The sequence below is a fragment of the Oncorhynchus gorbuscha genome, linkage group LG08 (genome assembly GCF_021184085.1).
Source record: "Oncorhynchus gorbuscha isolate QuinsamMale2020 ecotype Even-year linkage group LG08, OgorEven_v1.0, whole genome shotgun sequence".
Taxonomy (NCBI): Eukaryota; Metazoa; Chordata; class Actinopteri; order Salmoniformes; family Salmonidae; genus Oncorhynchus; species Oncorhynchus gorbuscha.
In genome coordinates this window covers 52,569,231-52,588,737 of record NC_060180.1, presented here as the reverse complement: position 1 = coordinate 52,588,737, position 19,507 = coordinate 52,569,231, and the positions used below count along the sequence as shown (strand labels likewise).

Genomic DNA, 19,507 nt, shown 5'->3' with positions numbered 1-19,507 from the left:
AAGAAGATATTATTTGTATTGTGTTTACTTGTTTACTTGTTTTGGTAATGCAAACGTTTTAGAAGTTTACAGTACTATTGGCATATTTTATCTGTAAATGTCATGTTACTTTAAAATCACATACAATAGAACTGTAGGAAAATACTGGAAAATAAATCACAGTAATTTAACCGCAATTCGAGTTGCCAAGTAAATCCTGTAAATGTCATAGATACAAGTAATTACTGTAAAATACAAAGCACAATAATATATTGCAATTATAAAGGTGTACAGGTACTGTAAAAATACAGCAAATTGCTGTTAATTATAAACAGTAAGTTATTGTAGTTCATCTACAGCAACATGTTGTTAATCACTGATTAACAGGAAGAAAAAAGATCCTCTTAATTTTATGTAATTTCTATAGTATTTTTTTTTACAGTGTACTCATTACTCCACATGCTTAATCTAAGTCACTTTTGTTTTGAGCCGACTTCCAGAACGGGGCATTACAGAACAGGGCACCCGGCTAATGCTCGGGCGGCAGACCGGTTCCAAAATTTATGCAATCACTTTTCACCCGGTGCAAAACTAGGCCTATCCTGGCGCCCAGGCCAGCTTAATCGAATCCAAACAATGACAATTTCACCCTAGATATTTATTGAGATAAGAAGGGGAATGTCGAGCGATAAGCCTAATGAAGCCAACTGTAGACGAAAGTTGGTGAGTGAAGTTGGGGTAGATGCATCTGCAACAGTCGAAAGCCAGACACTAGTGGTTTTCCAAAAGCAAGGCCCAGATCAACATGGCAGTGTCAACATAACTGCTAGTGTTTATAAAATAAATTATGTAAAAACATTGAAATAAACATTTCTATACCTGCATATCACACACTCAAGAACTGAAAACTAACGTTTGAACAATATTGGTTAGAGAGAGGTCTCAAATGTAACTTTCATTTGTTTACTCTGAAGCTTTAGAATTACGGCAAGGTTGGCTCCTGTTTCAGTCACATCTTTGGCCACATTTTTTGTGTGGATCAAACAAAAGCACACTAATGATAGGTTGACAAATAGTGCCTCCCCACAATGCAGGTCATGGCTGCATGATGAAGTTGTTGAAGTACAACTGCAGAAACTTGCAGTCAAAACTTCATGAACTTTGATCACATGATTTTTGCCAAGTGCATGCAGTCAAAATGTCGGTGCAAGTCAGATTTTTTTTCACCCATAATGCAACTTTGAACAGCACCGACTTCACAAAAGGGATCCTCTCGAACATGCCCAGACTTCAGTTTTAGAATAGCCAGAGGATAGAGCATGTCCCCCTGCAAGTTCAATGTAGGTACTTGATTTTGAAAATGATTTTGAAATATGATTTTTTAAACTTTTGTCAGTCATTATTTATGTAAATAGCCATTAAAGGTATGTTCAGTGTCATGTCCTCTTCAAAGTTGCGTGCGAGCTCAACTACCAGAAGCGTCTGCATGCATCCTGACTCCTGTGGGAATGACATGCCACATGTCTGCCTTATCATCTCCTCTCGTTCCCTCCTGTGTCCTCATCTGAGAGGACTTACGGGAGTTGAAAAGAACTGACCGCATTCAGCAGTGCAGCTGTTAGTATTGTCAGTCAGAGCCTAACCAGGGGATCAGAGGTAAATTCCAGTCCAACTGCTGAATGTTCTATTCTCAGAGGCAGAGAGACAAATAAACAAATTGTTTTTGGTCATCACCAACGACAGGATAGTTGTTGGATAAGCAAAGATATTTGGAGAATTATACTGGTCATATTTATGCTTATATTTTGACAGTAATGTGTTTCTCAAGGTACTGTATGTTTGTGGCCCAATTTATGGATACAAAGTTTACATTTAACATCCCGAGTTCACCATTTTTTTGTTTTTGTTTTGTTATCTCTCTCTCTGTTGTCTCAATTCCCTCATAGACCTTTTTGGCATCTATTATTTCTGTGAACATAGAACCATTTAGTGAGTGTCAGATGAAAACAAGGAGACAGGAAAAGGTCACAGGCTTAGTAATAGAATAGCATGGGATAACGACAGTGAAACATCCATTAATACCAAGGGAGACATAAGGCTGGAGCCCAGGGTAAATATTTTGGACGCAGGAGCCATTAAGAAACAAGTAGCATTCTACATATTTTAGATTGCTGACACAATGACATGAATACTACATCCAGAAATTCACGAGCTCTGCTTTCAAAACACATCCACATGCAATTTAATGAACATGTGTAATACAGATTTTGACCACATAGTGGCAGTGATGCCACATCAATATAGGCCTATTTCAGTGGCCAAGTTATTCTTGGATGGTGATTGAAAAATTGTAAGGACATCAAACCACTCAACTCTGTTAAGTAGTGAAGGAGAAAGTGTGCATGGATCATTCTCCCAAAATAGTGGCTTTTTGACCAGCCATTTAAAAATATATATATATATTTTTAACAAAAACATAGATCATTGTTTTTTTTAAACCTAATGGAAATCAACATAAATTACAGCTTAATGTAATTTGATATTTTACAACATAAAATGTTTGCTAAATGCTTGTATTGCCTTTCTGTCAATGGGGTTACCTATATTTTAATGTTAATTCAGGCTTTACAGAATGTAATTTGACTACACCTACGTTGTCAGGAACTGGGAGACTAGTCAGGATCAAGGCAAAGATGAACGGAGCGAAGTACAGAGAGATCCTTGATGAAAATCTGCTCCAGAGTGCTAAGGACTTCAGACTGGGGCGAAGGTTCACCTTCCAACAGGACAATGACCCTAAGCACACAGTCAAGACAATGCAGGATTGGCTTCGGAACAAGTCTCTGAATGTCCTTGAGTGGTCCAGCCAGAGCTGGGACTTAAACCCGATCTAACATCTTTGGAGAGACCGATCTAACATCCAACCTGACAGAGCTTGAGAGATCCTGGGAGAAACTCCCCAAAAAAAGCTGTCATGCAGTAATCACACAAAAGTGCTTCAACAAAGTACTGAAGTACTTCAGTTTTAGAATAGCCAGAGGATAGAGCATGTCCCCCTGCAACTTTGTTGAAGCACCTTTGGCTGTGAGCTTTGCTGCACAGCTTTTTTCAGGTCTTTCTAAAGATGCTGACAGGGGTATGAAAGTACACAGCCGTGCCTTCTCCATAAACAAACATTGGCAGTACAGTGTAGTCTCCATAGACAAATATTACTGAAGAGCTCAGTGACTTTCTTTTTTTAAATGTTTTTTTTTTACCCCTTTGTTCTCCCCAATTGGTACTAGTTACAGTCTTGTTTCGCTGCAACTCCCGTACGGACTCGGGAGAGGCAAAGGTCGAGAGCCATGCGTCCTCCGAAACACAACCCAACCTAGCCACACTGCTTCTTGACACAATGCACATCCAACCCGGAAGCCAGCCGCACCAATGTGTCAGAGGAAACACCTGGCAACCTGATCAGCGTGCACTGCACCCGGCCCGACACAGGAGTCGCTAGTGCGCGATGAGACAAGGATACCCCTGCCGGCCAAACCCTCCCTAACCCGGACGAGGCTGGCCCCATTGTCCTCCCCACGGGCCCCCCGGTCGCGGCCGGCTGCGACAGAGCTTGGGCTCGAACCCAGAATCTCTGGTGGCACAGCTAGCACTGTGATGCAGTGCCTTAGATCACTGCGCCACCCGGGAGGCCCTAGCTCAGAGACTTTCAACGTGGCACCGTCATATGATGCCACTGTTCCAACAAGTCAGTTCGTCAAATTTCTGCCCTATTAGAGCTTCCCCGGTCAACTGTAAGTGCTGTTATTGTGAAATGGAAACTTCTAGGATAAACAACGACTCAGTTGTGAAGTGGTAGGCCACACAAGCTCACAGAATGCGATAGTCGAGTGTTGAAGCAAGTAGTGCGTAAAAATTGTCTGTCCTCGGTTGCAACACTCACCATTGAGTTCCAAACTGCCTCTGGAAGTAACTTCAGCACAGTCAGCACAATAACTGTTCATCGGGAGTTTCCTGCAATGGGTTTCCGTGACTGAGTAGCCGCACACAAGCCTAAGATCACCATGCGCAATGCCAAGCCTCGGCTGGAGTGATGTAAAGCTTGCTGCCATTGGACTCTGGAACAGTGGAAACGTGCTCTTTGAAGTAATGAATCATGCTTCACCATCTGGCAGTCCGAAGGACAAATCTAGGTTTGGCAGATGCCAGGAGCACACAACCTGGCCCAATGTATAGTGCCAACTGAAAAGTTTGGTGGAGGAGGAATAATGGTCAGAAAAAAACTCAATTATAATGAAACGAAAAATGTCTTACTGGCTATAAAGTCATTCAACAATGCCTATTCTATGTGCGCTATTTCAATGTATCCCGTGATTAAATTTCGTTTTTGCGTCTTTTACTTTCGGTTTTGTACACCAGCTTCAAACAACTGAAATTATAATATTTTCGGTTATGGAAAATATATTTCACAGCGTTTTAAATGGTACAATGATTATCTACTTCTTGCTTTGACACATAAACAGAAATTAGGCGAAGTATTCGACTTTTAGCAATGTCGGTGCATTGTTTGTGTTCATTGTTTATTTTATTTATTAAAACACTCACTCCCTGAACTTGCTTCCCGACTCTCAGCCCACTCGTTACATGACGTGAGATATGACTAGAGCGATGCACGGACTACACTGCAGTTTAGCCCCACAAGGTAGTCATCTGCCACTACCATTCTTCACAATCTTTATGGAAATTGTTGTTACTTTAATAAACTATTTACTGATAAATCATACAGTACCAGTCAAAAGGTTGGACATTCAATGGTTTTTATTTTATTTTCACTATTTTCTACAATGTAGAATAATAGTGAAGACATCAAAACTATGAATAATACATATGGAATCATGTAGTAACCAAAAAAGTGTTAAACAAAAATAGATATTTTTAAAATATATTTTAGATTTTACATTCTTCAAAGTATCCACCCTTTGGCTTGATGACAGTTTTGCACACTCTTGGCATTCTCTCAACCAGTTTTATGAGGAATGCATTTCCAACAGTCATGAAGGAGTTCCTAGATATGCTGAGTACTTGTTGGTAGCTTTTCCTTCACTCTGCGATCCAACTCATCCAAAACCATCTCAATTGAGTTGAACTGGTCATGGGTGCACCTCAGCCCCACTCAAGGTCCGAAACGATATCACAACCGCCATCGATAAAAAACAATACTGTGCAGCCGTCTTCATCAACCCGGCCAAGGCTTTCGACTCTGTCAATCACCGCATTCTTATTGGCAGACTCATCAGCCTTGGTTTCTCAAATGACTGCCTCGCCTGGTTCACCAACTACTTCTCAGATAGAGTTCAGTATGTCAAATCGGAGGGCCTGTTGTCCGGACCTCTGGCAGTCTCTATGGGGGTGCCACAGGGTTCAATTCTCGGGCTGACTCTTTTCTTTGTATACATCAATAATGTTGGTCTTGCTGCTGGTGATTCTCTGATTCACCTCTATGCAGACGACACCATTCTGTATACTTCTGGCCCTTCTTTGGACACTGTGTTAACAAACCTCCAGACGAGCTTCAATGCCATACAACACTCCTTCCGTGGCCTCCAACTGCTCTTAAATGCAAGTAAAACTAAATGCATGCTCTTCAACCGATCGCTGCCCGCACCTGCCCGCCCGTCTAGCATCACTACTCTGGACGGTTCTGACTTAGAATATGTCTACAACTACAAATATCTAGGTGTCTGGTAAGACTGTAAACTCTCCTTACAGACTCATATCAAACATCTCCAATCCAAAATCAAATCTACAATCGGGTTCCTATTTACCAACAAAGCATCCTTCACTCATGCTGCCAAACATACCCTTGTAAAACTGACTATCCTACCAATCCTTGACTTCGGCGATGTCAAATACAAAATAGCCTCCGACACTCTACTCAGCAAATTGGATGTAGTCTATCACAGTGTCATCCGTTTTGTCACCAAAGCCCCATATACTACCCACCTTTCAAAGTTCTTGAGATTTTTCGCATTGACTGATGTCTTAAAGTAACGAGGGACTGTCATTTCTCTTTTCTTATTTGAGCTGTTCTTGCCATAATATGGACTTGGTCTTTTACCAAATAGAGCTATCTTCTGTATAACACCCCTACCCTACTTTGTCACAACAAAACTGATTGGCTCAAACACATTAAGAAGGAAGAAATTCCACAAATAAACTTTTAACAAGGCACACCTGTTAATTGAAATGCATTCCAGGTGACTACCTCATGAAGCTGGTTGAGAGGATGCCAAGAGTGTGCAAAGCTGTCATCAAAGCAAAGGGCGGCTACTTTGAAGAATCCAAAATCTAAAATATATTTTGATTTGTTTAACACTTTTTTGGTTACTACATGATTCCATATGTGTTATTTCATAGTTTTGATGTCTTCACTATTATTCTACAATGTAGAAAATAGTCAACATAAACAAAATCCCTGAAATGAGTAGGTGCGTCTAAACCTTTGACTGGTACTGTACTTCAGCTGTAACTGGTTCTGTTGCACTCATATTTTACAGACATGGACTATCTTCTTTTTTAACAATAGCCTGTATGTTATGCAGGTGAATGAGGACCCAAAAGCGACTTGGCGAAAACAGAGTCTTTATTCCAGTAAAGGAAATAGGCAATACTCCTAGACAAATCAGAGCAGAAAACAAAACATAAAAAACTAATTCCACTCGTAGTGACGAGGACAGACTGGAGACTGGACCATAAACTGTAGGTTGCCTCGGGAAGGCACCGACCGTAGCAGACTCAGACACCTGCTCACACGCAGCATCTGAGGGAAACAAGACACGACAGGGCGAGACAAAGACACAGCACGGCGAACAATATACAAGGATCCGACAGGACAGAAACGGAAGACAAGGGGAGAAATAGGGACTCTAATCAGAGGGCAAGATACGGAACAGGTGTGAAAAGATTAGATGATTGAGTAGGGGAATAGGAACAGCTGGGAGCAGGGACGGAACGATAGAGAGAAGAGAGAGAGGGAGGGAGAGAGAAAAAAGGGAACGAACCTAATAAGACCAGCAGGGGGAAAACGAACAGAAGGGAAAGCAAAATGACAAGACAATATAAGACAAAACATGACACTGTATAGAAATCAAAACGTCTCTGGTCCTGCAGCATACTAAAAAGGATTCTGCTCAATTCTATGTCATATAAAATTACATAGAATTACATGAAATGCATTTATAAAAGGAAATTTGTTTCTCAGTCTGCAAATAATATGATCGATTCATACGGCGCTTTTATTATAATGGAGATCTTTGTCCCCTACCCCGGTCTGCGGTCTGCGAATCCACATCTGGCTACTTTGCCATGTAATGCTTACAATAGGAGGAACCGTTTTTAAAACTGCATCTAAGCCTCTGGTCTGTCCTATGACTAAGGGTAAACATGTTCTATGCTATTCACTTTATGTTTTAATTATTATTTTGGGGATAGGGGAGGGTCACTTGTTTTTTTTTTCAAGCATTAAGGAAGGTAAGAAATATATTTTCAATTCAGAGAGGTCCGATTTTCTCAAGGTATCCCTCATTATAAGTGATGTACAGTCCCTTAGATACTAAAAGGCATATCATGAAAATACGTCCTCTCATCACATAAGCCTACACCTCTAGATTTCAAAGTGCAAAAATATTCAGCAAGAATGCAAGATGAGTGTCTTGTCAACAGTAGATCAAGGTGTGTGCTGAATCACTGATGCTATGAGAGAAGAATGTGCAATGATATTTTGGGAAAGACCAATGGCAAAATGTTTTATTTGGGTAGTTGAGGGGTAGCTTGATCGTTGCGTAGGGGTGCTTGCAATCGATGAGGGTGCTTGCAATCGATGGTGTACATGTGTTCAAATTACATTCTGTCTTGGGAGTGCGAATGACCCACTGGGCACACATGAGTTGAATCAACATTGTTTCCACATCCCTTCTAGGCTTTTCCCCTGGAGCCTCATGGGCAAAACAGATCTACTACATCCATTGGCCTTAATAAAAAAAATCCAGTGGGAATTTGCCCCCATGAGGAATTTTGCTTCTACAAGTTACAGTGCCTTCAGAAAGTAATCAGACCCCTTGACCTTTTACAAATGTTGCTGTGTTACAAGGTGGTATTAAAATGGATTTAATTTTACTTTTTTTTTAAAACAATTTACACAAAATATTCAGTAAGGTCAGAATAGAAGAAAATTTGTAAAACAATTATGGATAAAACACTAATATCTTGATTACATAAGTATTCAACCCCCTGAGTCAATACAAGTTAGAATCACCTTTGGCAGAGATCACAGCTGTGAGTCTTTCTGGGTAAGTCTCTAAGAGTTTTACAATATTTGCACATTATTCTTTAAAAAACTCTTCAAGTTCTGTCAAGTTGGTTTTCGATCATTGCTCGACAGTCATTTTCAAGTTTTGCCATAGATTTTCATGCCGATTTAAGTCAAAATTGTAACTAGGCCACACAGTAACATTCAATGTTGTCTTGCTAAGCAACTCCAGTGTATATTTGGCCTTGTGTTATTGTCCTGCGGAAAAGTGAATTTGTCTCCCAGTGTCTGTTGGAAAGCAGACTGAATCAGGTTTTCCTCTAGGATTTTGCCTGTGTTTAGCTCTATTACTTGTAATTTTATCATAAAAACTCCCTTGTCCTTGGCGATGACAAGAATACATGATGCAGCCACCACCATGCTTGAATATATGAAGAGTGGTACTCAGTGATGTGTTGTGTTGCATTTGCCCCAAACATAACATTTTGTATTCAGGACAAAGTTCATTTCATTGCCACATTTTTTGCAGTATTACTTTAGTATATATTTTACTTTAGTTTACTTTAGTACATCATTGCAAACAGAAGCATGTTTTAAAATGTTGTTATTCTGTACAGGCTTCCTTCTTTTCACTCTGTCATTTAGGTTGGTATTGTGGAGTAACTACAATGTTGTTGATCCATCACAGCCATTAATCTCTAACTGTTTCAAAGTTACCATTGGCCTAATGGTGAAAATTCTGAGTGGTTTCCTTCCTCTCCGGCAACTGAGTTAGGAAGGACGCCTGTATCTTTGTAGTGACTGGGTGTATTGATACACCATTCTAAGTGTAATTAATAACTTCACCATGCTCAACTTATGTGACTCGTTTTTTATTACTGAACTTATTTAGGCTTGCCATAACAAATACTTATTGACTCAAGACATTTCAGCTTTTCATTTTTAATGAATTTACTAACATTTCTAAAAACATAAATCCACTATGACATTATACAGTATTGTGAGTAGGCCAGTGACACAGAATCTCAATTTAGTCCATTTTAAATCCAGACAGAACAAAATGTGGAAAAGGGGTGTGAATATTCTGAGGGCACTGTACATGCTTGATTTAGACTTTCTCTGTATATAGGCAGACAGAGAAAATAGACAGCAGTGAGGGATGTCAGTCAGGAATACTTGAGCTAGAAATGTCAGCGTGTGAGAGAAAGAGAGAGAGAGAGAGAGAGAGAGAGAGAGAGAGAGAGAGAGAGAGAGAGAGAGAGAGAGAGAGAGAGAGAGAGAGAGAGAGAGAGAGAGAGAGAGAGAGAGGAGAGAGAGAGAGAGAGAGAGAGAGAGAGAGAGAGAGAGAGAGAGAGAGAGAGGAGAGAGAGAGAGAGAGAGAGAGAGAGAGAGAGAGAGAGAGAGAGAGAGAGAGAGAGAGAGAGAGAGAGAGAGAGAGAGAGAGAGAGGAAGAAGGAGAGAGAGAAGGAGAGAGCGAAGGAGAGAGAGAGAGAGAGAGAGAACAGCTCCAACTCACTGATTGACAGAGACAGGCTTCTAGGCCTACACCAACAGCTGAGTCTGAGAATGGTGGCTGGGCGGGTGTGGATACAGTACACAGGTTATAGATATAAATAGAAGACACATGGTTGAGACCTAGTTATTTAGAATGTTACTGACATTTACAGTAGAGAGTTAAAGAAAACAAAATTAAATTGTGGAACTGTGGGCCAACCAATTCAACTGGGACAGTATTTGGGAGCTCTAGCGCTTACTATAATCAAATATCGTTGCACAACTTCACACTGCTCATGATGAGTTGAAAGATATTATAAACAAAGTGCGTACTCAGCATTAATGTAGTCTTTTTTTTGGGATGCACACAAATACCACATTAACACAGTAACACACAATTACATTGACAGTGGGGTACTTGCTGATTCACTCAATACATTCTGTAACCCCTAAAAAATGTTGTAAAGGTAATGTGACACCTGCAACGGAGGGATTTTCCCTAAGGCGAGAACATATGTCCCACTCTGTCGGTGTCGATGAAAGGGTGAATGGGTGGAGTGAGACGGGAGCCGAGGGGATGTGGGACAGAGGAATCTCTAACTTCAGCTCTAACAGTTGGACTTTACGGTTTACTGTATGAGCACAAGGACAACGAACACGCCATTGTGGATTAGCATATTTTTTTAATGCTGCATGAGCAAGAGGTGGGCAGTTACCTCAGCAATAACAGGAAGAACAGTGGCAACACGTGGAAGTAAATCCAAAGTGGAAACCTAGTCAAGGTCAGACAAGGCAGGATTAAAATATTCTTTAACTGTGGAAAACTGCAAGATATTGAATAACAAATTAAGTGCAACTTTTGTAGAAATGGGATGTACCAACTGTGTTGGATACAGGAGGTGAACACCTGGATTTGTGCACATTCAAATTAGTGAGCTTCTGAAAGTCAGAACACCTGCCACTTTATTTAAGACATCTACACATGAAGAGTTGAATGTCAAAAACTTGCAGAAGATTGCATCTCGATTGAATTACCAAACCTTTGGATTGATTCAATGAAAAGTGATTTACACCAACTGAAGGTATTGGTTTTGGATTATAACATACAGGATTGGTCAGTCACATGGGCATAGTAAGCAATCCAGAAACAACAACCTACAGGATCATTGGATACACACATGAACTATAGGGTATAGATTTAAAGCCAGAGGAAGAGATAAAAAGCTTCATTATTGTTTCAGTTGAGACTAGATTTAGTCAGTTGAGATGTTTCTCAATACCCTTCTGGTGGTCTTGACTGACCTGGCAGCCGGACTCATGGGAAGTGCCAAATTCCGCCGCCATTTTCACCTGTTCTTGTCAGGCCTGATTGTGTTTGGACCTGCCCTGAGCATGTGGGTCTCCCAACACAGCATCTTTGCCAAAAGGACAAATTTTCTTTACAGGTGAGAACTAAGATGGGCCCAAATAACAATGCATGATTGCCTTATTGTTTGTTTCAAGGTCTTTTCCTAAAGTACACAGCAACTTCAGAAAGTTTTCACACCACCTGACTTTTTACATATTTTGTTGTGTTACAGTCAGAATTTTGAGATTTTGTGACACTGGCCTACACACAATACCCCATCAATTCAAAGTAGAATTATGTTTGTAGACATGTTTACAAATTGATTAAAATGAAAAGCTGAAATGTCTTGAGTCAATAAGTATTCAACCCCTTTGTTATGGTAAGCCTAAATAAGTTCTGGAGTAAAAATGTGCTTAACAAGTCCCATAATAAGTTGTATGGACTCACTCTGTGTGCAATAGTAGTGTTTAACATGATTTTTGAATGTCTACCTCATCTCTGGACCCCACACATACAATTATTTGTAAAGGTCCCTAAGTCGAGCAGTGAATTTCAAACACAGATTCAACCACAAAGACCAAGGGGGTTTTCAAATGCCTCGCAAAGAAGGGCACCTATTGGTAGATGCTGAAGAAAAAAAAGCAAACATTGAATATCCCTTTGAGCATTGTGAAGTTATTAATTACACATTGGATGGTGTATCAATACACCCAGTCACTAAAAAGATACAGGCACCTTCCTAACTCAGTTGCAGAAGAGGAAGGAAACTGTGCAGGGATTTCACCATGAGGCCAATGGTGACTTTAAAATAGTTAGTTAGTTTAATGGCTGTGAAAGGTGAAAACTGTGGATGGATCAACAACATTGTAGTTACTCCACAATACTAACCTAAATGACAGAGTGAAAAGAAGGAAGCCTGTACATAATAACAATATTCCAAAACATCCCTGCCAGTTAATTAAAACTATGTTCCAACCATCTTGTCATTTCTTTACCATTCAGAGCATTCCTGCGCTCAGGCTGGGGATGGACCTGCATCTTCGTCGGCTCCTTTGTCTTCCTCCTTTCCTTCTCAGTGCGCAGATCCCTCGTTCTCTCACTACGACACCTGTCCAGGCTGGTGGTGGCAGGCGTGCTGTGGGTGGGGTTCCGAAAGCTTCTGGATGTCCTTGAGAACGCCACAGGGAGCTGCTACGAGCCCCTCAGCGTGGTAGATGGCCAGCCCACGGTGGACGGCCAGCCCTTCCTACTACTTCGGGAGGGGGCGAGCAAACAGTTGTGTGTGGGAAACGGCATGCTGTGGCGTGGCTATGAGGTCTCTGAGGACATCTTCTTGCTGTGTCTGTGCTGCCTGCTGGTGGCAGAGGAGACGGCCGTGTTCGGGCCCTACCTGACTCTGGGTGGGCCCTCGGGGGCCCCGCTGCGCCTGCTCTTCCTGTTCTGTGTCACTCTGCTAGGCCTCTGGATGTTCTTGCTTCTCTGCCTGCTGGCTTACTTCCCCGCATTCCCCACACAGATCTTAGGAGGGGCTCTGGGGTGTCTTAGTTGGAGGGGCCTGTATCAGGGCTGGTACCGCCTGGGCCCCAGCTGGTACTGTCCTGGACGACCAGGGGTGGGACTCTTCACCACGAAGGAAGGGGGGAAGCCTGAGTGAAAGAACGGGAGGAATGGTTATAGGCATAAACACACCTCATTAAACTTAGACAGGAAGCTAATGAATGTGATGTCTTTTTCAGGAACGAATTAGGGGCTAATTAAACCCTGTACAGAATTCTAAGTCATTTTAACTGATGTCAACTATCATAAAGTTATTGTACTTGATAAGAAATATTTGTTTGTGAACTTGTCTACAAGCAGTTTTATGATAAATAAAATTCTTCATACAATTCGATGGCTGCCCTTCAGACCTCAGGTGCCATCATTTTGCAAATGTACATGCATATCAATATGGTATTAACTAGGCCTCGAACACATTGTTACAGTGCATCTGACCATACATCATTCATTACATAATGCTGTGTCGTTTTGATTATGCATCTTTGACAGTGCAGGACATGTACAGTTGAAGTTGGAAGTTTACATACACTTAGGTTGGAGTCATTAAAACTAGTTTCTCAACCACTCCACAAATTTTTGTTGACAAACTATAGTTTTGGCAAGTCGGTTAGGACATCTACTCTGTCTATGACACAAGTAATTTTTCCAACAATTGTTTACAGATTAATTCACTGTATCACAATTCCAGTGGGTCAGAAGTTAACATACACTAAGTTGACTGTGCCTTTACACAGCTTGGAAAATTCCAGAAAATGATGTCATGGCTTTAGAAGCTTCTGATATACCAAATTACATAATGAGTCAATTGGAGGTGTACCTTTGGATGTATTTCAAGGCCTACCTTCCAACTCAGTGCCTCTTCGCTTGACATCATGGGAAAATCAAAATAAATCAGCCAAGACCTAAGAAAGAAAATTGTAGACCTCCACAAGTCTGGTTCATCCGTGGGGGCAATGTCCAAACACCTGAAGGTACCACATTCATCTGTACAAACAATAGTACGCAAGTATAAACACCATGGAACCAGGCAGCAATCATATCGCTCAGGAAGGAGCCGCGTTCTGTCTCCTAGAGATGAACGTATTTTGGTGCGAAAAGTGCAAATCAATACGAGAATAACAGCAAAGGACCTTGTAAAGATGCTGGAGGAAACAGGTACACAAGTATCTATATCCACAGTCAAACGAGTCCTATATCAACATAACCTTTAAGGTCGCTCAGCAAGGAAGATGCCACTGCTACAAAACCGGCATAAAAAAGCCAGACTACGGTTTGCAACTGCACATGGGGACAAAGATCATATTTTTTGGAGAAATGTCCTTTGGTCTGATGAAACCAAAATAGAACTGTTTGGCCATAATGACCATCGTTATATTTGGAGGAAAAAGGGGGATGCTTGCAAGCTGAAGAACACCATCCCAGCCGTGAAGCACGGGGGTGGCATCAAATTGTGGGGGTGCTTGGCTGCATGAGGGACTGGTGGACTTCACAAAATAGATGGCATCATGAGGTAGGAAAATTATGTGGATATATTGAAGCAACATCTCAAGACAGTCAGGAAGTTAAAGCTTGGTCGCAAATGGGTCTTCCAAATGGACAATGACCCCAAGCATACCTCCAAAGTTGTGGCAAAAAGGCTTAAGGACAACAAAGTCAAGGTATTGGAGTGGCCATCACAAAGCCCCGACCTCAATCCCATGGTAAATTTGTTGAAAGAACTGAAAAAGTGTGTGCGAGCAAGGAGGCCAACAAACCTGACTGTTACACCAGCTCTGTGAGGAGGAACGGGCCAAAATTCACCCAACTTACTGTGGAAAGCTACACAAAATGTTTGACCCTATAAATTATTTAACAAGGCAATACTACCATATACTAATTGAGTGTATGTAAACTTCTGACCCACTGGGAATGTGATGAAATAAATCAAATCTGAAATAAATCATTCTCTACTATTATTCTGACATTTCACATTCTTAAAATAAAGTGGTGATCCTGACCTAAAACAGGGAATTATTACAAGGATTAAATGTTGGGATTTGTGAAAAACTTTTGGATGAAAATGTTAAACTTTGCATAAGCACCACTTTTCCGTGTCAAATTACAATTGGATAATACAGTCTACTACTGTACTTAAACAACTTCAACATCTTGTTTTTTCCCCTCCAAGTCAGCTTTAATAATACAATTATTTCAAAAGCTACAGGCACAAAAAAAAGCTGACATGAATTACAAGTCTAAGGCAAATAGACAAGTTGTATAACATGAAAATGACAGGTAAATGCATTTAAAAGAAGAAAAAAGAAACCCACAGATTAAGCTAAAGTAAAGGTGAGATGCAAGCTTTTGAAATACAAGCTTAAATGTAAGTTTAATTATTTTTTCATTTTTGAAAAATAGAGTTACACCAACATTTCTTTACATTTTCTTTCTGAAGACAAGATGGTACCCAAAACAGTGTGAAATAAAAAAAACAAAGTGTCTGGGAGATGACGAACATTGGTTACTTGATATAATCAATTTAAAATGAAAGAATCAAGTATCGGCAAAAAAAACATCTAATAATAATAATAATAATAATCTAGAGACAGAAAAAAATAAGCAAAAGACGTGGACAATATATACAAATGGCCAATAATGTAGCTCAGAAACATAATGAGTCTCTACTGGTGATTATTTTTTTTAAACAACGCTGACATTTTCTGTGTGACTGCTCTTTTGGAGAAAATACACTTCATACTAAATTCAAAGGACAAGTTGAAACAGATCAGGAAGTGGAAAAAGGAGGGATTTTTGAAGTGATGGTATCCAGTGGCTGCCAGTGACAGTTCATTAGTGAATCATAGAGCTCCTCACTCCCCTCCATGTATTCTTTGTTCAGTGCATCCACATCCAGGTGAGGATTGGGTTCTGGCAGGGAAGAGAGGGGAATGAAGAAGAGTAAGTAAGTCAAGAAACCAAGGGTTTTGAATGCAACAGAGTCAGGCAATGGTAACAATACATTTAAAAGGAAGAACAAGAAAGACCTTATATCTGAAACACATAGCATTTTCCTTTAGTGCATGTGAAAGTATAGTGAAGAGTTACCTTCTGCTGCCTCTTCTTCAGGCTCATCTGTGGACTCCTGTGTTTGCTAATGTGAAAAACAAGACAACACAAATTAATCATTGTGAACACCTGTTAGCATGAAAACCATTATTAGACAGATTTCATTAGATTAAGGGGCAGGTTATGGGATATTATGAGGAAAGATCCCATGAGCATGTAAGGACGCCTTACCTCTGAGGAAGTCTGCATGTCTGTGGGCATGGGGGGCATGCCGATGGGAGGTGGGGGTCCCATCATCCCATGGGGGCCTGGAGGAGGGTACCCCCCGTAGGGACCGTACCCACCATAGTTGTAGCTGTTGTACTGGTCATAGCCCCACTGAGGGTAGTAATTCTGGTTGGGTTGTTGATAATATGGCTGTTGGTAATTGTTGTGGTAGGAGTTGTGGTTCTGGTTGTTATAGCTGTTCATTTTATGGCTAAAAAGCAAGGAAACAGGAACAATTTATGTTAGGAGCAGTGGATGTCAAGTTAGGAGGACAATCACACATAGTATATCAACTTTCAACAAAGACAGACCAGCATGACACTAATTGACCCTAATACAGTATAATTTATACACTTATTTCAGAAGATTAGAACCATACCTCTTGTTCACAGCTATGCTGATCCTGATTGGTTTCGTCCCCAGGCCTGAAGCATTCTGACACTCATCGATGGCTTTCTTCTGTTCGTTCTCATCTTCAAACTTGATGAAGCCATAACCTCTGCGAGAGCAAGCAAAATGCTAAAACCCTGAGCACACATTCTGTCCGAACTCGCCGTATCATGCTAATCAAATGCGTAATTAATTCGAAAAACAAAAATGGTATGGTAGAACTGAAACTTGTTGTTTTACTTTTAATATGAAGTAGCATCACTTCAATTGTGAGTTGCTCTTGCTTACCCTACATGGGGAAAACAATAGTTTTAGCATAAATGTCAGAAACAAACTTTTCCAGTATTTTGGGGGAAATATACCAGTGGTAAACAGTGGTGAAGATACCCAACACAGTAGTTTAAATACACACACATCCAATGTAATAAGAATTGTTATTGAAACAATTGTCCATTGTTAAAACGCCATGAGCTTTTACAAGGAATTTAAAATGTAATGAAATGTCAGATTAATTCAAATTGTGTTCAAAAGCAGGTGGTGCATAACTAGCCTCACCAAATAACATGAATGTATAAGTCTTTTCAACACACATACCTGGAGTTACCATACTGATCAGAGACCACTTTGCCTCCTTTGCAGGAAGGGTACTTCTTCAAGAAGAACTGATGAAGCTGGTAGTCGTCCACATCTGAAGACAGATCTCCCACAAAAACGGAAAATTCCGGGCTGAGGTTGCATAAAAGACAGACACAGAGAGAGGGATTACGAAGGTGAACCAACACCAAACCATCTAGCAGTTTCTGTCGCACAATCTTTTTTTCTGGAGATAGAAAACATCACACAGAACAGTGTGATATACTGCGGGTTCCAACAACAGTTCCAACAACAGAATCATGCATCAAATGAGGAAGAAAGTAAAACAGCTTACCCAGCCTCTGGCCGTTTCCCGTAAGTTGCATAGTTTAACTTAAACTTTCTGGGCTATACAGGAAGAAAGAACAAGCAATCAAGCACCTTCAAAGACAAATGCATGTAGTAAGGACATATATTGCTGGAAAATAAAGAGTATATTATTAGAAAAGAACATTTTATTTGGTTTACATACCTCCACCACCCAGAACAGGCTTTATTCCATTCGTCAGTTAGTTCCTAACAGAGTTTATTCACCAGCTTTAAACAAAGTCAACTTACAAACAGCCTCAACCACCTTCATCAGGAAGAAAACGGAGCTCAGTAACTTTGCAGTAATGTAAATCTGAGATACTGTATTCCGTTCCATCAACCTCAAATTAAGGTGGGGGCCAATGCTAGCGAAGCTCGGCTACCAACAACACATTTGAAACTAAAACTAGAGGGTGGTTGTCCGCTAATACATCTTCAGTAAGTTGTTCAAATGAACTATGAATTTTAGAAATGTCAAGCTTATGATGAGTGCTCACCGGATTTGATCCAGGAACTAGCTTCCCATTCAGTTGGTGAACACATCGATCAACGCTGGTTTCGTCTGCCATTTCCACAAAGCAATAGCCCGCTGAACCACTGTAGAACAAGAGATTGTATTAGTGCCAACAGTGTGATACAACAACATTTTAGAAACGGGACAAAACCCCCCAATGTGGGGTAATAAATATTGCATTTTGAAATTACAGTATCAATTCACAACTCTGTGGTAAGTAAACCAAGTAACTTCCCTAAAATGACAACAGGAGGTTCTAGAACAACTGACATTTAAGGTTAGGGTAGCCTGGCATTGTAGCTGAATTACTCACAATGTATTTTAATTACTGACTGATTCTAATTTGGGAAAGTAGTTGCTTGATATATAGCCTACATAAAATAGTGTGGACTATTTAAAAACAAGGAAACACATGGCATTACTTGACTACATTACACAGAGGTGTGATGAACATACCCTGTTACTCTGTGAGTAATGATCTTAACACCATACGCCGTCTCGCCCATAGTGCTGAAGGCTTGTTTGATGAAATTCTCATCCATGTATGGGTCCAGCTTTGAAAAAGATTGTGTAGAGTTATCTGTCTGTAAGATATACACTTGCAAATATCCCATTCATATCCATAAAATATAAAGCTGGCTACAGTACAAGCCATGAAATAGAGAATAGTGAGAGAAGGCCTGGTTAGGTTAGGCATAATGTTAGCAGTGTGGTTAAAGTTAGGTTTAAAATGTTGCTATAATTATGACTTTGTGGCTGTGGTAACTAGTGACGACCAAACATTTGTTGAACGTAATTCAATTCGTCAGACACGTCCTTCACCTTGGAGTGGAGTTTAGTCAGCTATGATAACTAGTGACAACCCAAATGTTTAAACAAATGTCTGCTTGGGCTCAGGAGTAGCTGTAAACACGTTAGACTATTACCAAAGACAGGTTTAGAAACTCTTGATATTATTAGGTCCTCTACTACTAGGCCCAGCCAGGGCAGCGAGCTAGCAAAACTGTCGGGATTCGGAAACATTACTTTTGAGAAGTTAACACATTTTAATTCGGTACCTAATACGTCACTGGCTGTATCTCTTGTCCTGTTTTTAAACGAACGTCCACATAACCATACAGATTATACACTTCACAACAATTGGTGAATTTAGCTAGCTGACGTTAGCAAATTAGATTACTAACGTTACTAGCTAGCTAGTCTCCTGTAGCTAAAGTAGCTGGCTAAAACGTTTGCCTTCAGTCAGTTAGTAACAAGACGATTAAAACAGAGCGAACGTACATCACCCATCCAAAGGCTTGTCATCCTGTTGAACATATTGGTGGTTTATTTTCGGAGTGTATCCTACAAACACGAATATGTAGCTACTAGTTAAGTTTTATAAATGGATAGCTCTTCCTGCTGAAACTGGTGCTACTGAAATCAAAGATGGTGAAGACCACGCCTCCGGAAATTCGGTTAGCTAAATAAATGGACTAGCAAGAATGGACACATCTTGAATTCATTTCCGCATTAGATTATGTAGGCCACTTCAAAATGATTGACTTTATAGATCAGCGTTAACAAAACAATAAACCTCAGTGCCAGTGGTTTGGACCTTATTTTCGCTAGGGGGCGATGTGGATTCTATCCGTCCTTCGAAGAAGTGTGACGATATTTTCTTTCGGCT

The 19,507-nt window shown here is 40.4% G+C and overlaps 2 protein-coding genes across 2 annotated transcripts; one reads left to right on the top strand and one right to left on the bottom strand.

Moving 5' to 3' along the window:
• The first annotated feature begins 10,311 nt into the window (after nt 1-10,311).
• LOC124040919 (fat storage-inducing transmembrane protein 1-like) lies at nt 10,312-13,014 on the top strand. The gene is made up of 2 exons (XM_046358038.1): nt 10,312-11,220; nt 12,126-13,014. Exons 1-2 carry the CDS (start codon nt 11,042-11,044, stop codon nt 12,775-12,777), a joined length of 831 nt encoding a protein of 276 aa, XP_046213994.1. The 5' UTR covers nt 10,312-11,041; the 3' UTR covers nt 12,778-13,014.
• A 1,814-nt stretch (nt 13,015-14,828) lies between these two features.
• LOC124041802 (tRNA selenocysteine 1-associated protein 1-like) lies at nt 14,829-19,490 on the bottom strand. Its single transcript, XM_046359840.1, has 9 exons — nt 19,120-19,490; nt 18,295-18,392; nt 17,822-17,921; nt 17,311-17,363; nt 16,977-17,108; nt 16,372-16,491; nt 15,957-16,203; nt 15,765-15,810; nt 14,829-15,587 (listed from the first exon to the last, which is right to left on the bottom strand). Exons 1-9 carry the CDS (start codon nt 19,153-19,155, stop codon nt 15,445-15,447), a joined length of 975 nt encoding a protein of 324 aa, XP_046215796.1. The 5' UTR covers nt 19,156-19,490; the 3' UTR covers nt 14,829-15,444.
• Between the last annotated feature and the right edge of the window lie 17 nt (nt 19,491-19,507).

What these genes read in the sequence shown, in the direction of transcription:
- LOC124041802 (XM_046359840.1), bottom strand. Translation starts at nt 19,155, where the DNA reads ATGTTCAACAGGATGACAAGCCTTTGGATGGGTGAT. An exon ending in GATCAGTATGGTAACTCCAG is followed by an intron (nt 16,492 to 16,976) that starts GTATGTGTGTTG and finishes TTGCTCTCGCAG; the next exon opens with AGGTTATGGCTTCATCAAGT. An exon ending in TGAAGAAGAGGCAGCAGAAG is followed by an intron (nt 15,588 to 15,764) that starts GTAACTCTTCAC and finishes CTTCCCTGCCAG; the next exon opens with AACCCAATCCTCACCTGGAT.
- LOC124040919 (XM_046358038.1), top strand. Translation starts at nt 11,042, where the DNA reads ATGTTTCTCAATACCCTTCTGGTGGTCTTGACTGACCTGGCAGCCGGA. An exon ending in AGGACAAATTTTCTTTACAG is followed by an intron (nt 11,221 to 12,125) that starts GTGAGAACTAAG and finishes TTTACCATTCAG; the next exon opens with AGCATTCCTGCGCTCAGGCT.